The 21,672-nt window shown below is 42.8% G+C and overlaps 1 protein-coding gene across 3 annotated transcripts in view; it reads right to left on the reverse strand.

Moving 5' to 3' along the window:
* Window positions 1–21,672, reverse strand: part of gabbr1a (gamma-aminobutyric acid (GABA) B receptor, 1a) — a 90,409-nt gene that overhangs the window by 20,097 nt on the left and 48,640 nt on the right. For all 3 annotated transcript variants that reach the window (XM_085801067.1, XM_085801068.1, XM_085801069.1), the window contains 6 exons: window positions 20,634–20,879; window positions 19,651–19,714; window positions 18,715–18,792; window positions 12,343–12,493; window positions 5,349–5,481; window positions 1,366–1,482 (listed from right to left, as the gene is read on the reverse strand). In XM_085801067.1, coding sequence (XP_085657193.1) covers window positions 1,366–1,482; window positions 5,349–5,481; window positions 12,343–12,493; window positions 18,715–18,792; window positions 19,651–19,714; window positions 20,634–20,879 — 789 coding nt within the window. The remainder of the gene's footprint in view (window positions 1–1,365; window positions 1,483–5,348; window positions 5,482–12,342; window positions 12,494–18,714; window positions 18,793–19,650; window positions 19,715–20,633; window positions 20,880–21,672) is intronic.

The raw sequence follows: 21,672 nt of genomic DNA on the forward strand, positions 1-21,672 counted from the left end.
ACACACACACACACACACACACACAAAAGCACAGATACAGAATAGTCATCACGGTCCAAGGGCATCATGAGCCAGTCCACAAACAAAGACAAACAACCAAGACAAATAATACGACAGGCGTCCTTGTGATTTCTGGATGACTGGGCACGAATTGTCTCTCTGTGTCATTCCTGAGTGTGTGCACAAGTGTGTGTGTGTGTCCGAGTATATTTTAGGAGCGGTGGGAGTCAGTGTGTGTGTGTGTGTGTGTCTGCAGTCCACACACAGGGAGGTGCGGCGGCTATATTTACACCGCCACCTGAATTCATCATTCATACACACTGAGATGACACGGCTTGTGTGTGGACAGTTTCCAGTGTGACTGATATCAACTCCATTACTCGTAACCTGAGCTGTAATGGAAGCAATGCACCCGTAACTGAAAACAAGCAGCAGAACCCCCCCCCCCCCCCCCCCCTCTCTCCCTTGTCTTTCCACACATCATTATTATTTTATTTCATTTCTTTTTTTTGATTCGACCACGCCGGCTTACTCCCAGCACCTCCAACATAGTAGCAGCTATTCAAGCGTACAATGACTAAAAGCTAGAAATAAAATAAAGACGAAAAAAACACATTACACAGTCTTGGGCGCCTCTTCACTTGAGTTGCATGAAAACTGATTTGAAAAGCGCTCATTCTCCCCTCCGTTTGTGAAAGTTTCTTTAAATACTTACGCCGAGCTCTCTGGCAAATTGCCCTTCTGTGGACATGAAGAGAGTTGAAAGTCAACCCGATTCGTTGTGCTTTGGCTCAAATAATAAACCCCCCGAAGGTTGGATTTCTGCATAGAACTTTAATACTCATCCATATTCATAAATATTCCATAAATGGCTTAATCTCTTATTCTTCTGATTAGGTCTTAGAAATTCCCACAACACATCGCAGACTGGCAGTATCTTGCTGGCTCCAGGATACACTATCTTCAAGAGGAGGCACACACACACATAAACACACACGCCAGCATGCAAATAAAGTTGATGACGTTGGCGTCAGCGGCATGCCCCAAATTTGGTATTATCTGCATGTTTCCATGCATGTGTGTAGGTACACGTGCTTGTGTGAAGTACAGTATCTATGTCAGTGTGTGTCCAAAACCCTCCTCCTCACAGTCTGGCTACAACCCCGCCACACTGAATGATGCCGAGCCGGCCTCTTATAAGCTTATGTTACTGGGAAGCCTGCAAAGTTTCTAACTTTTTTTTATCAGCCAGCGCCACACATGCTGCACGGCCTGGCCTCCCTCTCCCATCCTTTCTCTACTCCCCCGAGACCGCTGAGAGGCTTATCCCTCGCTCCCTCCCTCCTTCACGCTCGTCCTCCTTACCTTCTTCTTCTCCTTCTTCTCGTCCTTCTTTGTGAAGAGGGTGTGGACCCACCAGATCTTGGTGAACATGCTGCCGTACGCCAGGCTGAAGCCGAGGCCGAGGAGCCACAGGCGGAACTGGAGGAGAGGAGGGGAGAGAGGAGGAGAGGAGAGAAGAGACAGAGAGGAGAGGAGAGAGGAGGAGAGGAGAGGAGAGGAGAGGAGAGGAGGGTTACAATTCAATCTTTATCCAGGGCTGTAGATTTAGCTTCAGGTGTGCAGTTGGTGCAAAATTAAACGCATCATCTTCTAAACACATCAGGACCTACTTTACTCATAGTGCCCTTGTTCAGCACTTATCAGAAATATAAAAAAACCCACTTTCAATCAAAGTGGTTATAAGCAGATATGTGTCTATTTGTGGGCACAAATCATGAATAACAGATAACACACATGGATGCACAAACCATGCACAACTGGCAGTTCATTAAAGGTTATTGCTCTGAGCACAGAATGATAATTGAAGGAAACTTCAGTTGAGGGATGTTTTTGTGTAAAAAAAAAAAAAAAAAAAAAAAATCTCCCTGAAACAATTAAAACAAAGTCTTTTGCATTTACTGGTGCTTTCTTGAAGAAACCAACAATAATAAACAAAACAAAACAAAAACACATGCAGTATGTATGTACCTATCTCATCCATTGAGCTGGAGAGACGACACAGAAATGAAGTTTATATAAATATATGTATCTATGAGATAAGAGATTAAATGAGATAAGAACAAAAATGAAATTATATGAGATAAGAGAAGAGAAGAACTGAAATAAGGGCAGAGATGAGATCGGAGAGGAGATGAGAGCAGAGATGATAAATAGAGTAGAGAAAAAGGATGTGGAGAAAAGAATAATTGATAAATGATAAGAATGATGGTGGTCATGAGAGAAGGAGAACATAAGAGAGGAGTGAGGTAAAGGATAAGAAAGGGAAGTATAGGGGGAGTGAGATGAGGAGAGGAACAAGAGAGGCCGAAAAGGGAGGTGAGATGAAAAAGAGAAAAGAGATGCGGATGGGGGTAGAAGGGAGGACAGGAAGTGAAAAGAAACAAGAGAGGTGAGATGGAAGAAAAGAGGGGTGAGAGGAGAGAGAAGGGAAACACAGGGAGAGTTACAGGTTTTGCAAGAGAGAGAGGTGAGAAAGGGGAGGGAGAGAAGACACAGATAGATGGATGAGTTTAGGAGGGGTGAGGGGAGCTGGAGGGGCGGGGGTGGGGGGCAACAGCAGAGGGGAGAGAAGGTAACAGAGAGAAAAGATAGGTGATGAGGTGAGATTCAGAGAGCGAGCAGGAAAGAGATAATATGAGTTTGGGGAGATGGAGAAAGAGGAAAAAATCCATCCAGAGGAGAAGGTCAGAGGCAGAGGGAGACAGAACAAAGAACGAGAGAGAGAGAGAGAGAGAATAACTGGACGAGGACAAAGAGCACAGAAGTGACAGAAATGGAAATCTCCCTCTCGCCTCCGCAACACAAAGATTCAACATGGGTGACAGAGAAGTACTCCGAGTCCTCATTAGAGCCGGGATCCCATCGCCCGGACGCGGCTCCAGCACGCTGCAAATCAAGGCTGCACCACCAGACAAACTAGATCCACTCCAACGGTGAATTATGTCTAAAGTCTAAACTTTGATCATCTGTCACCCACAAAGTGTGTGTGATCAAAAACCCGTAAACACTGTTGATCTGGTTCACACGCGCCTTGCTCGACACCGGCAGCAACATCCGAGACTGTCAAGGCGTCACGACACCTTGATGTGTGTTTTGCTTTAAGAAGGAACGCAATTTCACAGCAGGGTGGGGTTGTACAGAAACCGACAGCTGTAACTGCAAAGTGTAAAAAGTATTTTTTTTTTAAAAGAAATGAAATAAAATAACTGCAAAGTCCAGCAGTGCAGCAAATCAAACACAAGGAGTGGATGTTGGTGTGGGAGCAGAGAGGTGTAGGCTGTTGACAGGAACATGAAACTTTTGGATTGTGCCTTAACTCTCAATGACCTGAGGCCTGTACAACACAACAAGACTAGTGTTGGCTTTAGCTCCTACTCTTTGACAGACACCTTCATTTGTGTGCAGCAGGATGAGAAGAATACATGTTCTTCAATGTGACTCAACAGGTGTATATGGAAGGTAAATTCAAAGTAAGACAACTAAAAAGTGAATGAGCCAAAGTTAAGATTGGCTTGTATATATATGTATAACAGGAATATAAGGCAGGTTGTGGAGCCGTGGCCCACTCTGAGTTCACTTGTGAAATGCGGAGTGACTGTAAAACAAGCGCTGCTACCCCGCCTGGATAAAATAAATAAATTCAAAATGACAATTACAGCGGTGAAACTGCACAGTGATTATTTCCTGACAGCGCTGATGCTTTCACACTCTTGTTCCCTTGCAGCTCAGAATAACATCAGGCAGTTTTGTGATAATAAAAACTTAATCCCTCTCTTGTCCATCCTCCACTGTCCACTGTTAATCAACTCCCTTGATTATAAATGTAATACAGTGAAAGTTTGAAATTACTTTTAACATATTCTGGATCGTTTGTTCATCACTAGGAAATGTTCAAAAATACACTCCTTCATTATAAACATAATAATCAGCACAATTATTCACAGCTTTAGCTTCAAGGCTTAATATTAATGTTAGTTTTAAAGTATTCGTTTTGTACTGATTCTGTTCTAGTTATGTGATCACATTATTTGCATTTCAACTTGAACATCCCTTCATATGAAGATTTAATTTCATTTACAATATATAGTAACTGCTTCTGTTGGTGAACCCAGAGTCTCCACATTTAGTAGATTATCCAGGATGAACAGGTGGACGTTAGGCTGAGTGAGGCCACGTAAAGCCAGACTTAAACTGAGCTCAATTTATAATTCAGGTGCCTGCAAATGGCTTAAGTCAGTAGAAACTAGGGGTGCAAGAAAATATCGATACACTGAAATATCGCGATATTTCGTTTCACAATACTGTAGCGATATTTCAAAGCACTGTATCGATCTTTTATTGAAAATTTACATGCTAACATTCATGGCGGTGGTTCGTTTATGTGATGCATTTAAAACTCTGACTGATGATTGGCAGCAGTCATTCAGCCACTGACTCCTCGGCCTCAACGGGACGATGAAATCACGCGAGAGTACAGTTCTGTGGCTCATCCCATGCTCAACTGCTAGCTGATTTAGCACAGTCAAAAAAGAAAAACCAAGTCGGACCTCGAGCTGCTCCAACTGCTCGGTGTACACCACAAGTTTGAGCTCATTTAAACATGAGGTACCACATAGCACAAGGATCCTCTTTTTTGTATCTATTTTTTTTTATCATGGTATCGAATAAGTATCGAGAATCGAGGAAATTTACTGGTATTTGTATCGACTACTGAAATTATGGTATCGTGACAAGCCTAATCGCAATATATAATATCGTTGCCCCTGTATCGTGATACGTATCGTATCGCCACATTCTTGCCAATACACGCCCCTTGGTAGAAATGAACACGTAGTGCTTTATCTAGTTTTCAAAAATTTAGTGGAGATTCCACAGTTTTCAAAGAGGTGTATATAAGAGGATGCTGGGGGAATACATAAGGGAATGCAGCAGCCATAAAAAAAATATGGGTTTATATTTCACTCAGTGTAAATGCTGCATCACTTGAATTAAAAAGAGTCTCAATATACACAATATGAGACAGTGTCGGAGGCCTCAAGAAGGTGATACTGCAACATCTGAGCTAATTATGTCAAAAGATACGTCATGAAATATGAAGGCTTTTATTTCATCTACTTGGGATTCTATCGCATTATAAGTTTCTTTTCCATACAGGATTCGTAAAAACACAAACAAAAAAGAAAAAAACTACTGTTTGAGTACCAGCATCAAATCAGTGAAATCAAATATTTGCAGACAATCCTCAGCCTCCTGCCTCCCCTCTGTCTGACTCTGTCTCCTGTTACCTGGCAGACGACAGGGAACTGTGATCTGTGGACGTGGTGACCATCGATCCCCAGAGGGAAGACTGCAGCCAGAGCCATCATACAGCCCACCGCCGTCATGTTGTTCAGGTACGGCTGGGAGTTCTGGATGTAGCTGAAACAGGAGCACATGGAGGCAGAATAAATAAACAAACGGGGAAAAAAAAAGATGTTTAGAAAAACACTCATAATTTACGATTCTGCTTCAAGGTACATCAGATAAGTTTCCGAGTAAACAGGCATTAATTGTGTTGATTGGTCTGCTGTCAGCTCTCTGAAATGCAATCAGTGGCTGTTTAATTGTTCTCTTGTTTGTTTTTAATGGAAATTTTATCATCTGTATTTGGTGGTTCAGACAGCTGGCTGTGTTTCATAACTCGGGGTGAAAAAAAAGGTCCTAATATGGAACAGCACTCTTCCTTGAGCACTTTGATGTGTGATTGACAGTCATTAATCTAATCAGTGTTGACAGGAGGCAAGTTCCCGTCTTCTGTGAAGAGTCTATTGCAGGTTCCACTTATATCTGCTTGTATTTGTTTTCACCTAGAGACATAGAGACAGGAAATTGTGCGGTGGATATTTCAGCAGGAACAGAAACATCAAATCAAAAGGTGCAGGACAGTTTTGCTCCATTTTGAGGAGCCCAGCAGCAGGTGAGCTCTGTCCTAATTAATTATGAATTGGCAGCGATACCAAAACATGCTCAGACACAATATGCTGATTCCTCTGGATAATCTCACTGATCATGCTGTCAGCTGCTTTAATACCGACTTATTGTTTGGTAACGAGACTGAGAGGCCGCAGTCACGCGAGCAGCTCTGCTCTCTGCAGCTGTGCCTTGAGCTCAACGCTAACACCAGCGAACGGGAAAAAACAACACTTATTCCAACTTGGCAGCGTGCGTGCATTATTCCAAAGGTGGTTAGCCCTTGTGCTAACACTGAGGTCACACCAGATAAACAGCCTAAACTAGCTTCCTTTGTTGCGTTAAATCGTTTATAGCAGCTCATTACGAAATGAGAACAGGTGTAAACAGTGCGTAGCTCGTTTTGAATGAGCTGAACGGATAGCTGAAGTGTTAATATTGGGTTTTCATATTGTTGTCAGCGGCGGTGCAGCTGTAGCTATTCTTGCCAACATCAAGTGTTCACATCTGGGATGTTTGTTGTTGTTTTCAGCAAGGTTGAAGCAATAACCCATGTCAATAATACCAAATATTTCTAACTCAGACGTACAAGCTGACATATGTGGCATCCCAAATGTATATTATATACTAATTCTAAGGTTTTCAGTGCTTTCATATTTTTAAAACTGACAAAATGAAGTATACTCACACCAGACATTATGCATACTAAATTGTAGATTTTACTGTATGTGTGCTGTTGATGGATATTATCCATCCACGATGCAGCTCGCTAAGGAAATGGGGGAGCTGCTCACAGCTTGAAAATAAATAAAGTGAACTGTGGGTGGTGGTGAAACAGCTGCAGAGAGATCCTGGAGAACAACACAGAGCACAAGAGTTTCATTTTAAGAATGATGTTTTTGCTTTAAGTTTGTAAAATTAACTTGGCCCAACTCTAATAGCATGTGTTGCAGTATAGTATAAAACCCATCAAGTGTAATTATTCTTTTGTACACTCACTAATTAAAACATTTTTTTCTATAGTTGGATTTGGCACACAACTGTAAGGTGTGTGTTAAAGGAATAGTTCAACATTTTGGCATAAGTAGTTTTAGGAGTAGGTTCATTACCTTTAATTGCCGCTGCAAGCTATATTCAGACCGGCGGAGCAGAGCCGCGAGCTGCATAGCTATATCAAAACTCATCAAATACTCAATCCAACAACTCCAAAACTCTCTCGTGGACAAGTTGTGACCTGCACATTCACCACACTATGAGATAATAACAGAACATTACAAGACAGAGTTGTTTTTGAGGTAAATACATGCAAAACCACTGATGCGCGTTCCAGTCGGGACAGTCTCTGCATTTGCCTCAAAAACAACTGTGTCTCATAACGTTCCGTTATTATCTCATAGTGTGGTGAATGTGCAGGTCACAACTTGTCCAAGAGAGTGTTTTGGAGTTGTTGGATTGTGTATCTGATGAGTTTGACGAGGGAAACCAAGAAATTCCATGAGCCTCCATAGTGTAGCTCTGAGCAGCTCGCGGCTCTGCTCCGCCATTCTAAAAATAGCTTGTACCGACAATTAAAGGTAACGAACCTACTCCTGAAACTATAGGGATTATGGCAATGGGCCAATTTGTCAAAATGTTGAACTATCCCTTTAACATTTCCTTATTACCACTAATTCAAAATACATTTCTAAAGCTGATGAGAATCTCATTAGTTGTAAATATGACCTAATGATGACAGCAGATGAGAGGTTAAGGAATGGACATGAAGTTTGTAGATTCCTCGTCTCAAGACTGAATGTCTGCACAAAATTTGATGACAGTTTCAACCCAGTGTTATGAAGATATTTCAGCCTTGACCGCAGTGGTGGAGGAGAGCGACTGTGGTCAGCTGCAGACTGCTGACACTGACAGCGAGGTCTGTGGATTATCCACAGTAGCTGTGACACTGTTTCTTGCAGAGACAAGTCGCTGCTGAAATTTTTCAAATATAGTTTTCTGCTCCCTTCTCCTCCACTGTGAGAGAGATGTCAAAGATGGATACCTCGAAAAACTCGACAAGATGAAACCTCGGCTACCTGAGTGAATTCCATTAAAAGTTGTTTTTTTTTCTTTATTTAACCTCAGACACTGTATCATCTCGCATTGGTGGCAACAATTAATTGTGGATGCCCTAAGCTCCTTATCATCCACATTTCTCTGCCTACATTTCTGACATTAGATGAAAGTTGCCAATGCGCTGAGGCGTGTCTGTGCTAATCATGTTTTAACACAGTGTTGTATATGAAAGTGCAGACAGGAGCTTAAAGGATAATAAAGCCCAAAGTAATTAGCATAATAAGAAAAAAAAAATAGCAGTGATTCCTGTTTGGAGTTGTGACAATGTGTTCATTTACCTGCTCTATTAGAAACAATGACTGTACTATAATATTCTCAGACTCCTTTGTTTGGTATAATCCATAACAGTGTGACACCCACCTGCCCACCCACCCAGCTCCGCAGCCTCCCACTGCTCCTCTTTTATCCTTTCATCCCGGTGACCTGCCCTTGTGTTGCCCTGCGGCCACGCGTCTTATTTACTGTACAGCCACACGCTGGTGCTGCTGCCTGCGTACGAGCGCACATTAACATGTACATGCATTCACACAGGCAACGTGGCCCCGGTCCAACCTTTGGAACCTCTGGAAACCCTTTAATGCTGTTACATACCATGAATACATGATGTTGGTTGCGCTGCAGGAGTGTTTTTTTCTGAGGTGAAGTGTTTCTTTCTTCCCTCATTATGCACCGTGTCTTGCCGCTGTTTGATTTGTGGTCGAATGAAGCTCCTGAAAATCTGGCATGGTTTCTCCCTGAATGACTGTTTGGATGTGTGAGGCTGAGGCACCAGATGCTTTAGGGCAGTGGCTCCCAACCTTTTCCACCTCGTGGCTCACTTGAAAATCTAAGAAATGTTGGCAGCACACATCTGGGGTGGGGAGAGGGCACTTGTCGAATCACCATCTGTATCTTGACTTTCTTTCCTTTTCAATTTTTCCAGTTGCTAACCACCAGCTATATTTCTGATACTGCCACCGGTGTAGTCAAACCGAGATGGTGAACAAGTGTACGAAGTGGTAACACCGCAAAACAGCTGATTATCACAGTAACTGATAATAAAAATAAGAGAAAAACAGGTTAAATGTTTTTAAAGGTATAATATGTAGGAATTCTCCCCATCTAGCGGTGTGGTTGCGTATCGGAACGTATTCTTGATGTTGCATTCACGTGAAATCGGGCAGACGTCAGAGAGACAACAGACGCTGCATCTAACAGGATAAACAAGCCTCTATGTAAACAAGTGGTCTGCCAGCACGAGGCAAAACAATACAGGCGTGACAATATGTTGTCATGGTGATGTCGTAGCTGACCCACGTTTTACCGTCTTTCTCTCCTTGAGTAAAATGACATCCAGTTGGTTTGCCTATGGCTTCATTCAGGTGCCTGACTGCACCTGAATGCAACATCAGTGCTGACAGCTCCGGTGAGTTTCTGTGGTTACCTACGGTCACGCTGCCACTGAACGTAAAAAATGGCGATACAACATGGCAGCCGAGGTTCTGTGCGTCGCCCACTTATGTATTTGTAAACTCATTCTAAGGTACGAGAAAGCTTTGTATGCGGGTGTGATTCGACTTCAGTGAAATACGTATTTATGAAAGCAATATTAGATTTTTGCTAATAAAAAGCCAAATAAGTTACATACTGGGGCTTTAAAGAAGAATGTAAGAACATTTATGTTTTTATTTTTGCTCCAAAAATTGAGCTGTTTGAATTGTTGGCCCTTTTGCTATACTTTCATGAGCCACCAGTGGGCCCCGGTCTACCGGTTGGGAACGACAACTTCAAGGTGGTTTTCACATTTTGTTTGGCTGAAGATCTGGTTTGCGTGAGCTGGGTGGAAAGCTGTCAAACAACTAGCTTGAGACTGATTGTAAGGGAGAGGCTTTGGTTGTGGTCTGTAATGTTACAACCAGGCAATTTCAGGCATGGGTTGAGAGAAATTGATTCTTCGATTCAAAGCGATCTCCGATATTGATTCATAAAATTCCATTGTATGCCCTTCACAGTCTCCTTCACAGTGTACTGCTGTAACCCTGGTACTTCATGTGACAGACAAAAACACGGTAGAGGCGGTTCCACTGAAGGCACTGAAGGGGCTGAAGTGAAGAGCCAGACAAAAAGCACATCTGTACACAAGATGTGTAAGATGCCGCTACAAGAGGAAACTGTGTGTGTGTCTGTCAGTACAATGTTAGCAACACACATTACCTACGTACTTACTAGCTCTTGAGAAGTGTGCCCAAACAGATGGTCACTTTAAATTAAACAGTGCATTAATGTAGCTGCTTTGGGCTAACAACACTAATATCTTTAATAATGCACCAGGTCAGAGCTGCAATTTAAACCATTAGCTCTCTAAGGAGCTCATTCATATCCAAGCAAAATTGGTGTTGTAACTGAATTATTTATAATTGAATCACAATTGAATTGTTTTGGGATAAGAGTATCCACTAATAGTGGATGTAATTACCTTATTAAGTAGAAATCTGAGAAGTGATTTCTCGAGTCAATGTATATTCACACATGCCATGTGGCCGTTAAATAAAAGCTGTTAAAAATGTGGTCTCCTGTTCTTATGCCCAACTCCGTGTACTTTAAAAAGTGCCTGGCATGCTCATCCCACAGTAATACGCCCTAATAATGCTTATAATCAGTTGGCATTTGTGACCCCAGACAACATAATAATGAGCATAAGAAGCTTTAAAGTGCTGCATGACCTGCTGTGAGTCACCGGAGCTTGATTACCCCATATAGGTTCATGTAGCGCCGATGAAGGAAGGATGAAGGATGAGGATGAGGATGAGGATGATCATGTGTTTGGCTCCTGGCTTGTTTGCAGAAAGCCAGTGTGAACCGAAATCAGAGCAGAACTAAAATCCGATATAACTTTTCTGCTGTTCTGGACCAAATGAAGTGAAGTACAGGTGTGAAACGGCCCCAGTGACTAAAATTCAATATTTTCTGTTGACATTATTGATAGCTGGAGGTTATTCCCCAATAAAACTTTGCTGTAGCTGCATAGACATCAAAACATCACATGGGCAGACTAACTAGAGCTGATATTTAAACAGAGTCAGAGTGTTTCTGTTTCCAGAGGGTTGCTCCTTTAAGGCTGTGATTGCATTTGACATTTTCTTGTTTTGAAGGTGGATCGGTGATGTAGTTTTTTGCACTCTAACAAGGCCGTGGGTGGCAAACTTGTTTTGTAAAAACAGGTGAAATTATGATTCAAATACAATCAAAGCAATAGGAGGGTCCTGAGCGTCCACAAAGCAACAAACCTCTCCAGTTTCCTGTAAAACTGATAAGCTTGTGGACTTATACAGGATTTTAAATCACTTTGACCCGGGTCCAACGTGAAAATACTATGTTAAAAAGACATCAGAGATATGCTGCGCTTGGTTCACAGACATGTATTAAGCTTGGAAATCCCAGATCAAAAGGCACTCTTTAAAGCAAGTCTATTTGCATTTGGTCTAGGGCCATGCTTAAGCAGTGACAATTAAACCAGCTGCTAGCTCACAGACAGCCACACCCAAATCACTACACTTTGTAGTCGCTAAACATGGCAGTAACACCGCTCAGCCTCTCCATTTACCTGAAGAGATGGGAAGATTTCAACATTACATCACTTCCATTCACTCTATGCTGAGCTGGACATGTGACCTTCATGTCACTGGTGCCCCATTTAACTTTTCACAAGAACTCTGCTCACTCGTCACTAATGTCTTTCACAAGGACAGACATGTAGAGAGGAAAAACAAAACCAGAATCGATCCTGTATTGACGCTATACCACAGCACATGCACTTCACAATGTTTGAATACAATGAGTGATGAATACCAGAGCTACAACCAGCAATCACCTATTGATTCATCTGCCAGTTATGAATTATTTTGTCTGTACAGCATTGGAAAACAGTGACAAATAACCGTTACAAATCACTAGGCTTCTTCAAAACATCATTAAAGGTCTTCTTTTGTCGAATCAACCAATCAGTGATATTAGATTAACTATAAAACCAAGAAAAATGGCAAATTCTTACACTAGAGAAGCTAGAGAACCATTTAGTAATTGATAGTTTTGCTTGGAAATTAATTAATTCACAATTGATCTCAAACTAGTTGGCTATTCATTTTCAATCGACCAATCACTCTGCGGCTTATTAATCTGGGTCTGGGGATGAAGCGATGAGCATGCGTTCATTATGGTTCAGTCTTGGTGAGAACTTACCGAACGTTCCCGTTGTAGATGTTGAAGGTGAGACAGACGATGCCGAGCAGGATGCCGAGGCCGGCGAAGACGGACACGGCTGCAAACAGCTTCTGAGACAGGAACCTGTACTCCTCGATCACCACGGTCCGGTCAGCCGGAGGCCCAGCACCTGAACGGACAGGAAGAGGGGGGTGGGAATGTGATTAGTGGAAATGCTTCGGGCAGCGTCTCCCTTTACAAGGCCCAGGACACGTCACACATCTCGCTGTATTAATGAGATAAAAACTTATACAGATCACATAGAGAGCTTCAAGTAATTGCTTTTCACAGTCGGGTGAGGGCTGAGCCGTCTGAGGGCCGTGTTCCTGTTGTAAAGCTGAATGTACTTGTATCAACCATCTCTACAACCATGGTGTCAGCCTACACTGGCCAAATTACAATAAGGCAATAAAATACCTTTTTTTTCACATTTGCGTTTGGGTTTGAGTTTTATTCAAATTAAATTAGATTCTTCTCCAGAACCAAATGAAATGAAAAAAGAAATTAACTACTGCAGAATCAGATCTATTTCCCTCCTGGCCATCTGATACTAAATGAAATATCTGTGGGCTTTGGAGCAGACATTAGAGGACGGCTCTGGGAAACTCTGGTGAGCATTTTTCACTATGTTGTGTCAGTTTAAAGACTAAACAATAAGTAAATCGAGTGAGAAGATTCTAGAGATTAATCAATCATGAAAATAATTGTTAGTCTCAGTCCTGATATCTTCAGGGTCAGACTACGAGCCAAACGGTGCCAGAATCCACAGAGCACAGGACCATATCACGGAGAGCCAGGCTAACACACACACAGCCCTATCTGCCGGCCACTGAGCAGCCTCACTGGGGCAGCTGGGGTTTAAGTGCCTTGCTCCAGGGCATCTCAATGGCGATAATGAAGAGAGAGAGGCAAGTGTTGCCGTTTCATTCTCCCCACCCTGATTCATCCTGCTGCTCCTGGGATCAAACCAAGCAGCTTCTGGTCACACACCCGCCTCCTCCACAGCGACTTGAAAAGGACGGGATGAATCATCTCTCTCCACAACTTGTTCACAAATGGAAAATGATAAATAAAAGCAATCAGCATCTAATTATTAGAGCACCACTTACAGCGGTCGAGTGGAAACCATAACTCCTCGTAACTTTCCATAATGATGGAGCTGCTGAGACGACCGCGGCCGATTCATAAGAAACTGCAACACGCAATTTCTCGCCATCACAGAGATACAAGCGTTCAGCTGTAGTTTGATAAACATCAGTTCCTAGCCACAGAATTACACGCTTTCATCCAACACTATAAGCACCAAATAAAGTCAACTATCAGTTTTCTCCTTGTGCCTCCCTCCCCTCCCTCTCTCCCTGGAGCTGTCATCGTGTGGAGTTTTTCAAACAAGTCAGGGAATCACTTGAGCGTTGTTTAAACATCAGCATCACCAAAATAAATGGCCGCCAGGAAATGCCTGCTCAACAAGGTCAGCAGGAGGGTCGAGAAGCCACTCATCATCATTATCATCATCATTGGTCTGAAAGGACTTTATAACAGAGAAAAACACCATCCACATACTAGTGGACCTGTGAAAACAGCCCCGTGCTCGGGTTTTAAAATGCACAACTAGCTCCAGCTGCTGGTGTGTTGCTGCAGCAGAGCTTGTCGGACGGTCGGACGGCTCGGACGACGGCCCAGCATCTCTGTGACAGCTGGCTCTCACTCCACCTTCATGCACCGTGCTGCTGTAAAACACGTTCGATTTACAACGTGGGTTGAACAACAAACCCTCCCCCTGTTTCTGTTAAAGCTAGCGCTGCCCGACCTTCTGGCATTCACCTGACTGTGTCGACAGCAATCAACAGCCCTTTATGCTGGATTTCACGGCAAAGAAATCATGAAGGGAGGAAACTTTCATCAACAAGAAACACCTTTGCCCTCCGTCATTCTGCTGCCTGTTTGGTTAATGCATGAAATATAAAAACGAATCTTCATTTATGCCCTTAGATCTCAGAGTCGTCTCCCAATCCACCACCTTCATAAACCACTGATACAGCTTCAGCACTGAGTAAAGGACCAAAAACATTTACCAATGATTTAGCTACAGTTAAATGTCAATTTCAGTAATTCAAATTATTTAGTAGGAAACTAAGTAACTTTGGTCTTAATTAAGAGTTGAAGCCTTGAGTTTTGAAAGAGTGTGCGTGTGTATACTAACTATCTAATTATTCATGCTTGTGTAGCTTTAAACCCAGATAATTCCTGAGTGAGGAGAGTTCAAAGAGGGGCAGATGGACAGGGAGCCTCTTTATACACTCAGCAGCCTCTGACTATCCGTCTGCCTAAATCTGGGACTGCCTGCACATTTGTGTGTGTGTGTGTGTGTGTGTGTGTGTGTGTGTGTGTGTGTGTGTGTGTGTGTGTGTGTACTCCTCTTTGAGCCAGTGTGGACTGTATATATTCTATATCCATAATAAACATGTGGACCTACACAGTTAGCATGAGTAAATATGCTCCAGAGGGTTCATATACGTGCACACACACACACACAGTATGTGTTTTGTGTGTGAAAGAGAAGTAAAAGTAGACAGGGTGTGTGTTTGTGTGTGTGTGGCTGTGTGTGTGCAGAGCGGGAGTGTCAGCACTGTGTACAGCTCATGTGTCAGATGTCAGTGGAACGTGTCAGAGTGTCGCCCCCTCGAGGGTGGCAGGGTGTCAAGACGCCCATCACGCGCTGTTTAGATTCTTGTCACTGCCGTCACAAAGCCGATGTGTATCTGGTGTCATCTGACTGAGGAATGATGATATAAGTGGCTTTCTGCCTCACAAGATTTAATTACAAATCTTTTAATACCTGTTTCATGATCATACCTGAAGAAATGTAGAAGTGTGATGGAAAAGCAGAGGAGACAAAACCTATAGTTTAAGCATATGCTTAAGTATGTAACAGTAAATCCTAATGATATAATTGATGATATGAATCCAACCAGGACACAGAAAGGTGGCACAAAATGGACGGAAAAATTAGCCAATTAAAAATCATGAAATCATGCAGGTTTTACAAATCAGCACTCGCTCATTATGAGTCGGTGCGCGAGCAGCAGTGACAGAGTTTGCTACAGGTCTGAAGGGGCTACACTGCATCAGCCACAACAACCCCACATTTAATGTGCAACGCCTCTCAAAGCACATTTAATATTATAACTAACATCACTGCCTGTGGCGCACAAGAGAGAATATGTAAGATTTATTAATACCTCCTGAGGTTTATTGAAGCAGCTGAATTTGATGGATTTTCAGATTTTTTTTAGATGTGTGAGCTGAGCTCCCATTTGTTTGTGAGAAAGAGTTTAAGTGTGTCTGTCCATCTGTTTAACTGACTTCTGCAGTATGAGCCACACAAGAGCACGCAATCTGCACAGCACACAGGACATACGATGTGTCGAGAAGTAACAGGAATGTGCGGTGACCCGGACACGCCACACAGATAGTGTGCTTTCCAAAGGTACAGACGGGGCAGCCTCCTCTCTGTAAACACTACACCCAATATGCAACTAAAGTCTGTTTACCAACCTTGGGAGTGCTACGGCATATGTCAAAGAAGTTGTATTTAGTCTTTTATGGATCCAGAGGGAGCTCTGCCAAAGCGGCGGTTGGCTGTGAAGACTACAAGTTGGAGAATAAGAAAATAAAAAATGTGTGGGGGTGTGGAGTTACAAAGGAGGCAGCTTACCAAACCTCTGTAGCCCGCTACTCAACTCTGCTTGAGGCTAGAGGCTCCAGGCCACATTAGCAGCTGCTACAGTAGCATAACACACTCAAATCCCAACTAACAGTGGTGGAGCTGCATTGTGGGTAATGTAGGCACCAGGCTTTTACAAGAAAGTAGAAAGCATGACATAGAATTTTAAAAACTAAGAGGCCAATAAAGTTTTAGCGCAATACTAAATCAATGGTGTACTCTCTTGCTGATCTTGCTACTGACAAAATATTGTATTTTGATTTTATCTATGTAACGGAGGTCCGCGGGTATAGTCACAGTCACGAGGTACCAGTAAGGAGAAGTGACAGCGTGTGGCAATTAGCGGTACTTAAGTTAAACTCACTCAACCATAAAAGATGTGCCAACCCACTTGCCAAGTGGTCATTGACCTCTTGGCGAAACGGTTAGCATTGTCGCCTGCGGTGTGGGAGACCCAGGTTCAAAACACACTCAGGGCAGGCCAGGCCAGAACAACATCAATCACATCTAATCTTAAATCCTTTTTTAATTCTATCCAGTTTTAATGAATTTCAGTGTTTTATTTGTTAATTGTTAATTCCTTTGTTTAAATATTTTAAAATGCTGTTTCACACACTTTAATGTAGAGCAGTCTGGGCTGCATTGTGTGTCTGTAAGGAGCTACATGATGTACAACCAGTGACCGACTGAGGCTGATGTGTGGAATAGTAGTGCACGGCCTGCAGTGTGTGTGTGTGTGTGTGTGTGTGTGTGTGTGCATATGTGCGCACGCGTGTCCATGCATGTGTCAACTGTCCATTCAGTCAATGCATTTGCTCCATTTAAACCCTCCTCCGTCCTTGATCATGGAATCAGGATGGGGTGTTGCCATGGAGACCCAGCTCTATAACAGTTGCCACAGCGATTAGAAGAAGAGCTGAGCTGAAGTGGTTGTTAGAGCGACCGTGAAGAGAGTGAGAAAGTGAGGCATGGAGGCGCCTGGTAAACACACGGGAAAACAAGCAGAGGGGTTAAATTGAAAACCCCGTACGTCCTCCACCCTGTCAGCTCCGAGCAAAGCGCCCCGCCCCCCCTAAACTCAGGGAAAAAAAACTTTCCTGAGCTGAATCAGCTCCAAAGAGCAGGAAATTACTCATTTCCTCTCAGCTACTAGATGTCAGATGGATGTGTCTTTATTTGGTAAACAGTAAAAAAAACAAACCGGAGCTCCAGCAGAGAAAGGCGGAAAACAAAACCCACCTCTGACACTTTGGAGGGCGAGTCAGTTTCAACTCAGCAGGTTTTAAGTGGGCTAACGCCGGGCCTGTCACATCGCAACAAGCCAAACTAAAGAGCTGGCAGCCGACCTGGTGAAAGACACGCTGCCTACACGGATACGGGTCGTCCGTCCCCCTTGCCAGTCACCATGACCTGGAATCTCTACCTCTTCGGGGTTCAGTTAAGCCTTGGCAACAGATCATTTCCTTAAAGGCCTAAAAAAAGGCGGCTCTCTATGGGCCGCCAAGGCGTGCAGGATTGATTAGTGGCACACTCTGTCCAGGCACAAGTGTGTCACCTCTCCAGGGACGGATGGGCCAGTAAACAACTACAGAATTGGTCTTGGTGTCTGAGGCAAATCAACAGTAAAAGGTTTTCACAGCAAACCAGAGTATGGGCAGCAGCAGTCTGAGTTGCTTCTGGCTTGAGTGACGTGAGCTCGGTCAGCCCGGAGGCGTTCACGCAGCAAGGCCTGGAGGGAGAGAGGTGAGAGGCGAAGACACTGCGGCAGGTGAGAGGGACAGTTCACGTCGGAAGAGACGATGGCGGGTCACTGTGTTGCAGTTTGCCGTGTTGATTTGTCCCACTTACTGACACGGTCTGCAGTGGGAGCTGCAGCGCGGGCTGTGATCCACAGCTTATGGAGCCCATTAAGGTAAAGCAGAGCAATTTGCTTCAAAGGCGCGCTCCTTATCGCAGCAGCAACACACTCAAGTCTTACCACAAAACACATATTTTTAGATCAAGCCTGACATACACTTTCTGAGTGTATGCAGACATTATTTCCTGTGTCCGCCGCAAAGAAACATCCACAAATCTACTCAGTAATGGGGAAAATAGGATGTTCGGTAATTTCAAGAACTTGATTTTTAAAGTTTTCTGCAGTATCAAAGTGATCCAGTGACAGTTGCCTGCGCCGATTTGCCAAAACATAAACAAATATAGGCTGTAAGATTAAAAAACTGGCCGAGGCTGTAGCCTGCAGCTAATTCGCCGAGGGAGGAGGGGTCCCCTCGGTGTCAGGCTGTTGAAATCCTGTGGGTGAGCCTGTCAAACTTAGCGGCTGCCCTGTTTGATTACTGCACATTTTCACTGTTTTAACACAGGTCGGACAGTGAGTCTGCAGGCGGCTTATTTTGGGGTGAGTGTCAGCATCCAAATAACTAGCTTCACCCAAACCAGCGGTTAGAGAACATCCAGCGTGATTACATATCATTTAGACTGTGCGAAAGGCTAAATTAAGCCACACAGAGGAGGTCTAATGCCAGAGATGTGACCCTGGTGAGTCACGGCCAGACAGACGGGACGCAAACACAGACACAGACACAGGAAGTAGGGACAAAGACAGTGTCATGGCTCCATCTTACCTATCCAAACATCATTTCCAAACCAGGAGAGGTTCTTCTGAGAGCTGTCATAGTAACCGATCTTCTTGTAACTGCCTCCTAAACGGTTGAGGAAGAAAGACAGAAAAAAAGCAGATACAGTTTGATTAGCATCGCTTGTATAATTCATTTCATCCCCCGTTCTGTTGTGGTTTCAAAAAATACAATAAAACTTGACAAAGCAGATAAACATATAGTCATTTCGACACTATTTAGCTTTTTTTCTATTATTTCTATCATTCTTTCTATCGGTGCTTTCACATTAATTGAATGTGTGGGTACAGAAATGAAGAAGAAAAAAAGAGACACAATGAACAGATAAAAGAAATGAGGAATGAAAAGGTGCATAAAGAAGGACAAACAAAGAAGTACCAAGGGGAGAAGAAGGAGAAAAGGAAGAGGGGAAAAAAAGGAGCTTATGTGGCAGTCTTGACCAGGAATACTGATGAGGTCCCACAGTGACTCAAGGATTCGAGTCAGGTCGTCTCATTGTGGATGTCAAATTACCTCGACACCACAACAGGAAATATGAGACAGAATGTGAGGGGAAAGGGGCAGGATTATGAAATCCTCATCCTTTAGGACGCCAAAGAGAACATAGGTAGAATATAATCCTCAACCTTATCCCATGCGGGGAAACTCATTAAGTCGCTGGTGACAAATAGGATGCCGTTTCCAGAAACGGCTTAAAACGCAGGCTTGTGCCCAATTAGAGCGAAGCCTTGAGTCAACACATTCCTGCATCAAGTCCAATCACATGTGCAATTATAGGACAGTGAGACCAATCGCAGCGAAGGAGCCGCAAACCCCCACAGAAAAGAGGCTTTGCCCTGAAATGAGCAGGCACCAACAATCGATACAGTCAGGTAGGATTTCTATGTTTTTTTCCCCCACAAATGAGTGACATTTTATTTTTACCTTGCAGTTGTTCGATGAGAGTCATAGCCATCCTGGAACCCTGGGCGTCAAACACCACCTGGCCCTGAGACACACACACACACACATAGAAAGAAGTCAGTATTACTGCAAATAATAAACTCCAAGCATAAAGGAGGAGCACAAGAGTCTGATACATCCACGGGTTAGATGTGAAAACTGATACTACGCTCATGTGTGTATGTTAAATATGTATCTTAGCACACGACTGGAAACAGAGGGAGACAGTTAGCCAGACTCTGTCAGAGCAGAGGTGCAGTAAAAATCTGCTGACCAGGTTAAAGAGTGAGATTTGGGAATTTGGCAGCATCAATAAAACACTTTCAACAGGGCAGGAAACACAAGCAGTCAGACAATCATTATAAATCATGCTCCGACAATGATCAACTACACTCAGTGCAGCTGTGCACCCATTCACTTTGTGCAATATGGTATTTTTACTGAGATTTTATATCTGCTACACCTGCTTTAGGTTTCAGTGTCCAAATATTAAATATTCTATATCAGAGATATTTATTCTCTGTTGAAATTTTCATTGACTTTGTGATGTTGAACAGCATTTTTCATTCGAGGCCACCAGATTAGAAACAAATTGCATTTTTCATTAGTTTTATCATTTCAATTTGACTTTTTGTTTTTAATATTAGTTTGGTTTTAATTTGTTTTTTTAAGATGGAAAATAGATTTCATATCCACCTAAAATACCAGGCTTGCAGAATACAGATATAAAAAGACAAAGATGAAAACTAAAGACATTTTAGATTATTTTAATGAGTTTTGAAACAGTTTCAATTTTTTTTGTTTTTTTGCTTTTCCTTATTTTGTAAGTTTTACTTAACGATAATAATGCAACAATGTGGTGTTTTCAGAGTTCGATCACCATGAAAAGCAAAAACTTGAACAATAAAGGTAAAAACGTTGCATTCAAAAACATGCACAAAACATCGTACACCTGCACTTCTTACCGAAACACCTTCAAAGGAGCTTGTGTTGAGCGCCCTGTAAATCTCTGAAGTGATGTCGTGGTTGTTATAATTGAAGTCCTCCAGACGTCGGCCCTTGGCCTTCAGCGGTGCGACAGTTTTATTGAGGGCAAGGGCCAGAGCCCACACTGCATCGTAGGCCAGAGGAGCCTCCTGAAAGCCGCCCGTCTCCTCGGGGTTCTTTCCTCCCAGACGAGACATCAAGGCGCCGAGAAACTCCTGCGATGTCTAACAGAAAGAGGACAGAGAAGATATCTAAGAGGAGTCCCTCTGAAGAAAAGCAATGCTCCAAAAAAGGGTAACACTGAGTCATTACATTGGTGCTATATATAAATACGGTGGTGGTGGTATATGGTAGAGATGAGACACAGACAGTGAATGAGAAGTAGTTTTCATCTGGAGGAAATTAAATCCCCAGAACTGATGTTTAGTCTTCATTTAGACTGCGTGTAGAATTTTATATAAGATTTCTTTCTTCACATAAGTTCATGTCAAAAAATAAATATTGCATTTCCCCACACTAAAGTATATGTATACACACACACCTTCACATAGTCTTTATGCTAAGCTAAGCTAATTGCCTGCTGGCTGTCGCCTCCTATTTATTTATGAAGAGACATGATCTTCCCACTTCCCTTTGTTCAAATGATCAAATATTCCTCTCACATGCTGTACTTATGCCAGGACACATAGATGAATTTTTTTTACACACTGTTGCAGTTTTCCTCAAATTTTTCGTGAAAATACCTTCTGTCAGATTTTGACAAAACTTTAGCAGATTAGTGTAACTAGGGCACTCTGTTTACATTTCAAATCAAGAAAAAAAATACTGTTTTCATATTGGCTCTGATGTGGATTATTTCCTTTCTAACTGACAATTGATACATGTATAATACATGTGCAGAGGCCTGCTGTGAATTAGGAGATTTAATTATTAAAAATGTAGTATCAGGAGGACATCTTGTTCCAGAGAAAATCGCTTTGCTTTGCCAAAAACTTTGATGTGATTTTCAACTTTGAA

Source organism: Trachurus japonicus, chromosome 16, assembly GCF_045865225.1.
Source record: "Trachurus japonicus isolate A0001 chromosome 16, Traja_1.0".
Taxonomy (NCBI): domain Eukaryota; kingdom Metazoa; phylum Chordata; class Actinopteri; order Carangiformes; family Carangidae; genus Trachurus; species Trachurus japonicus.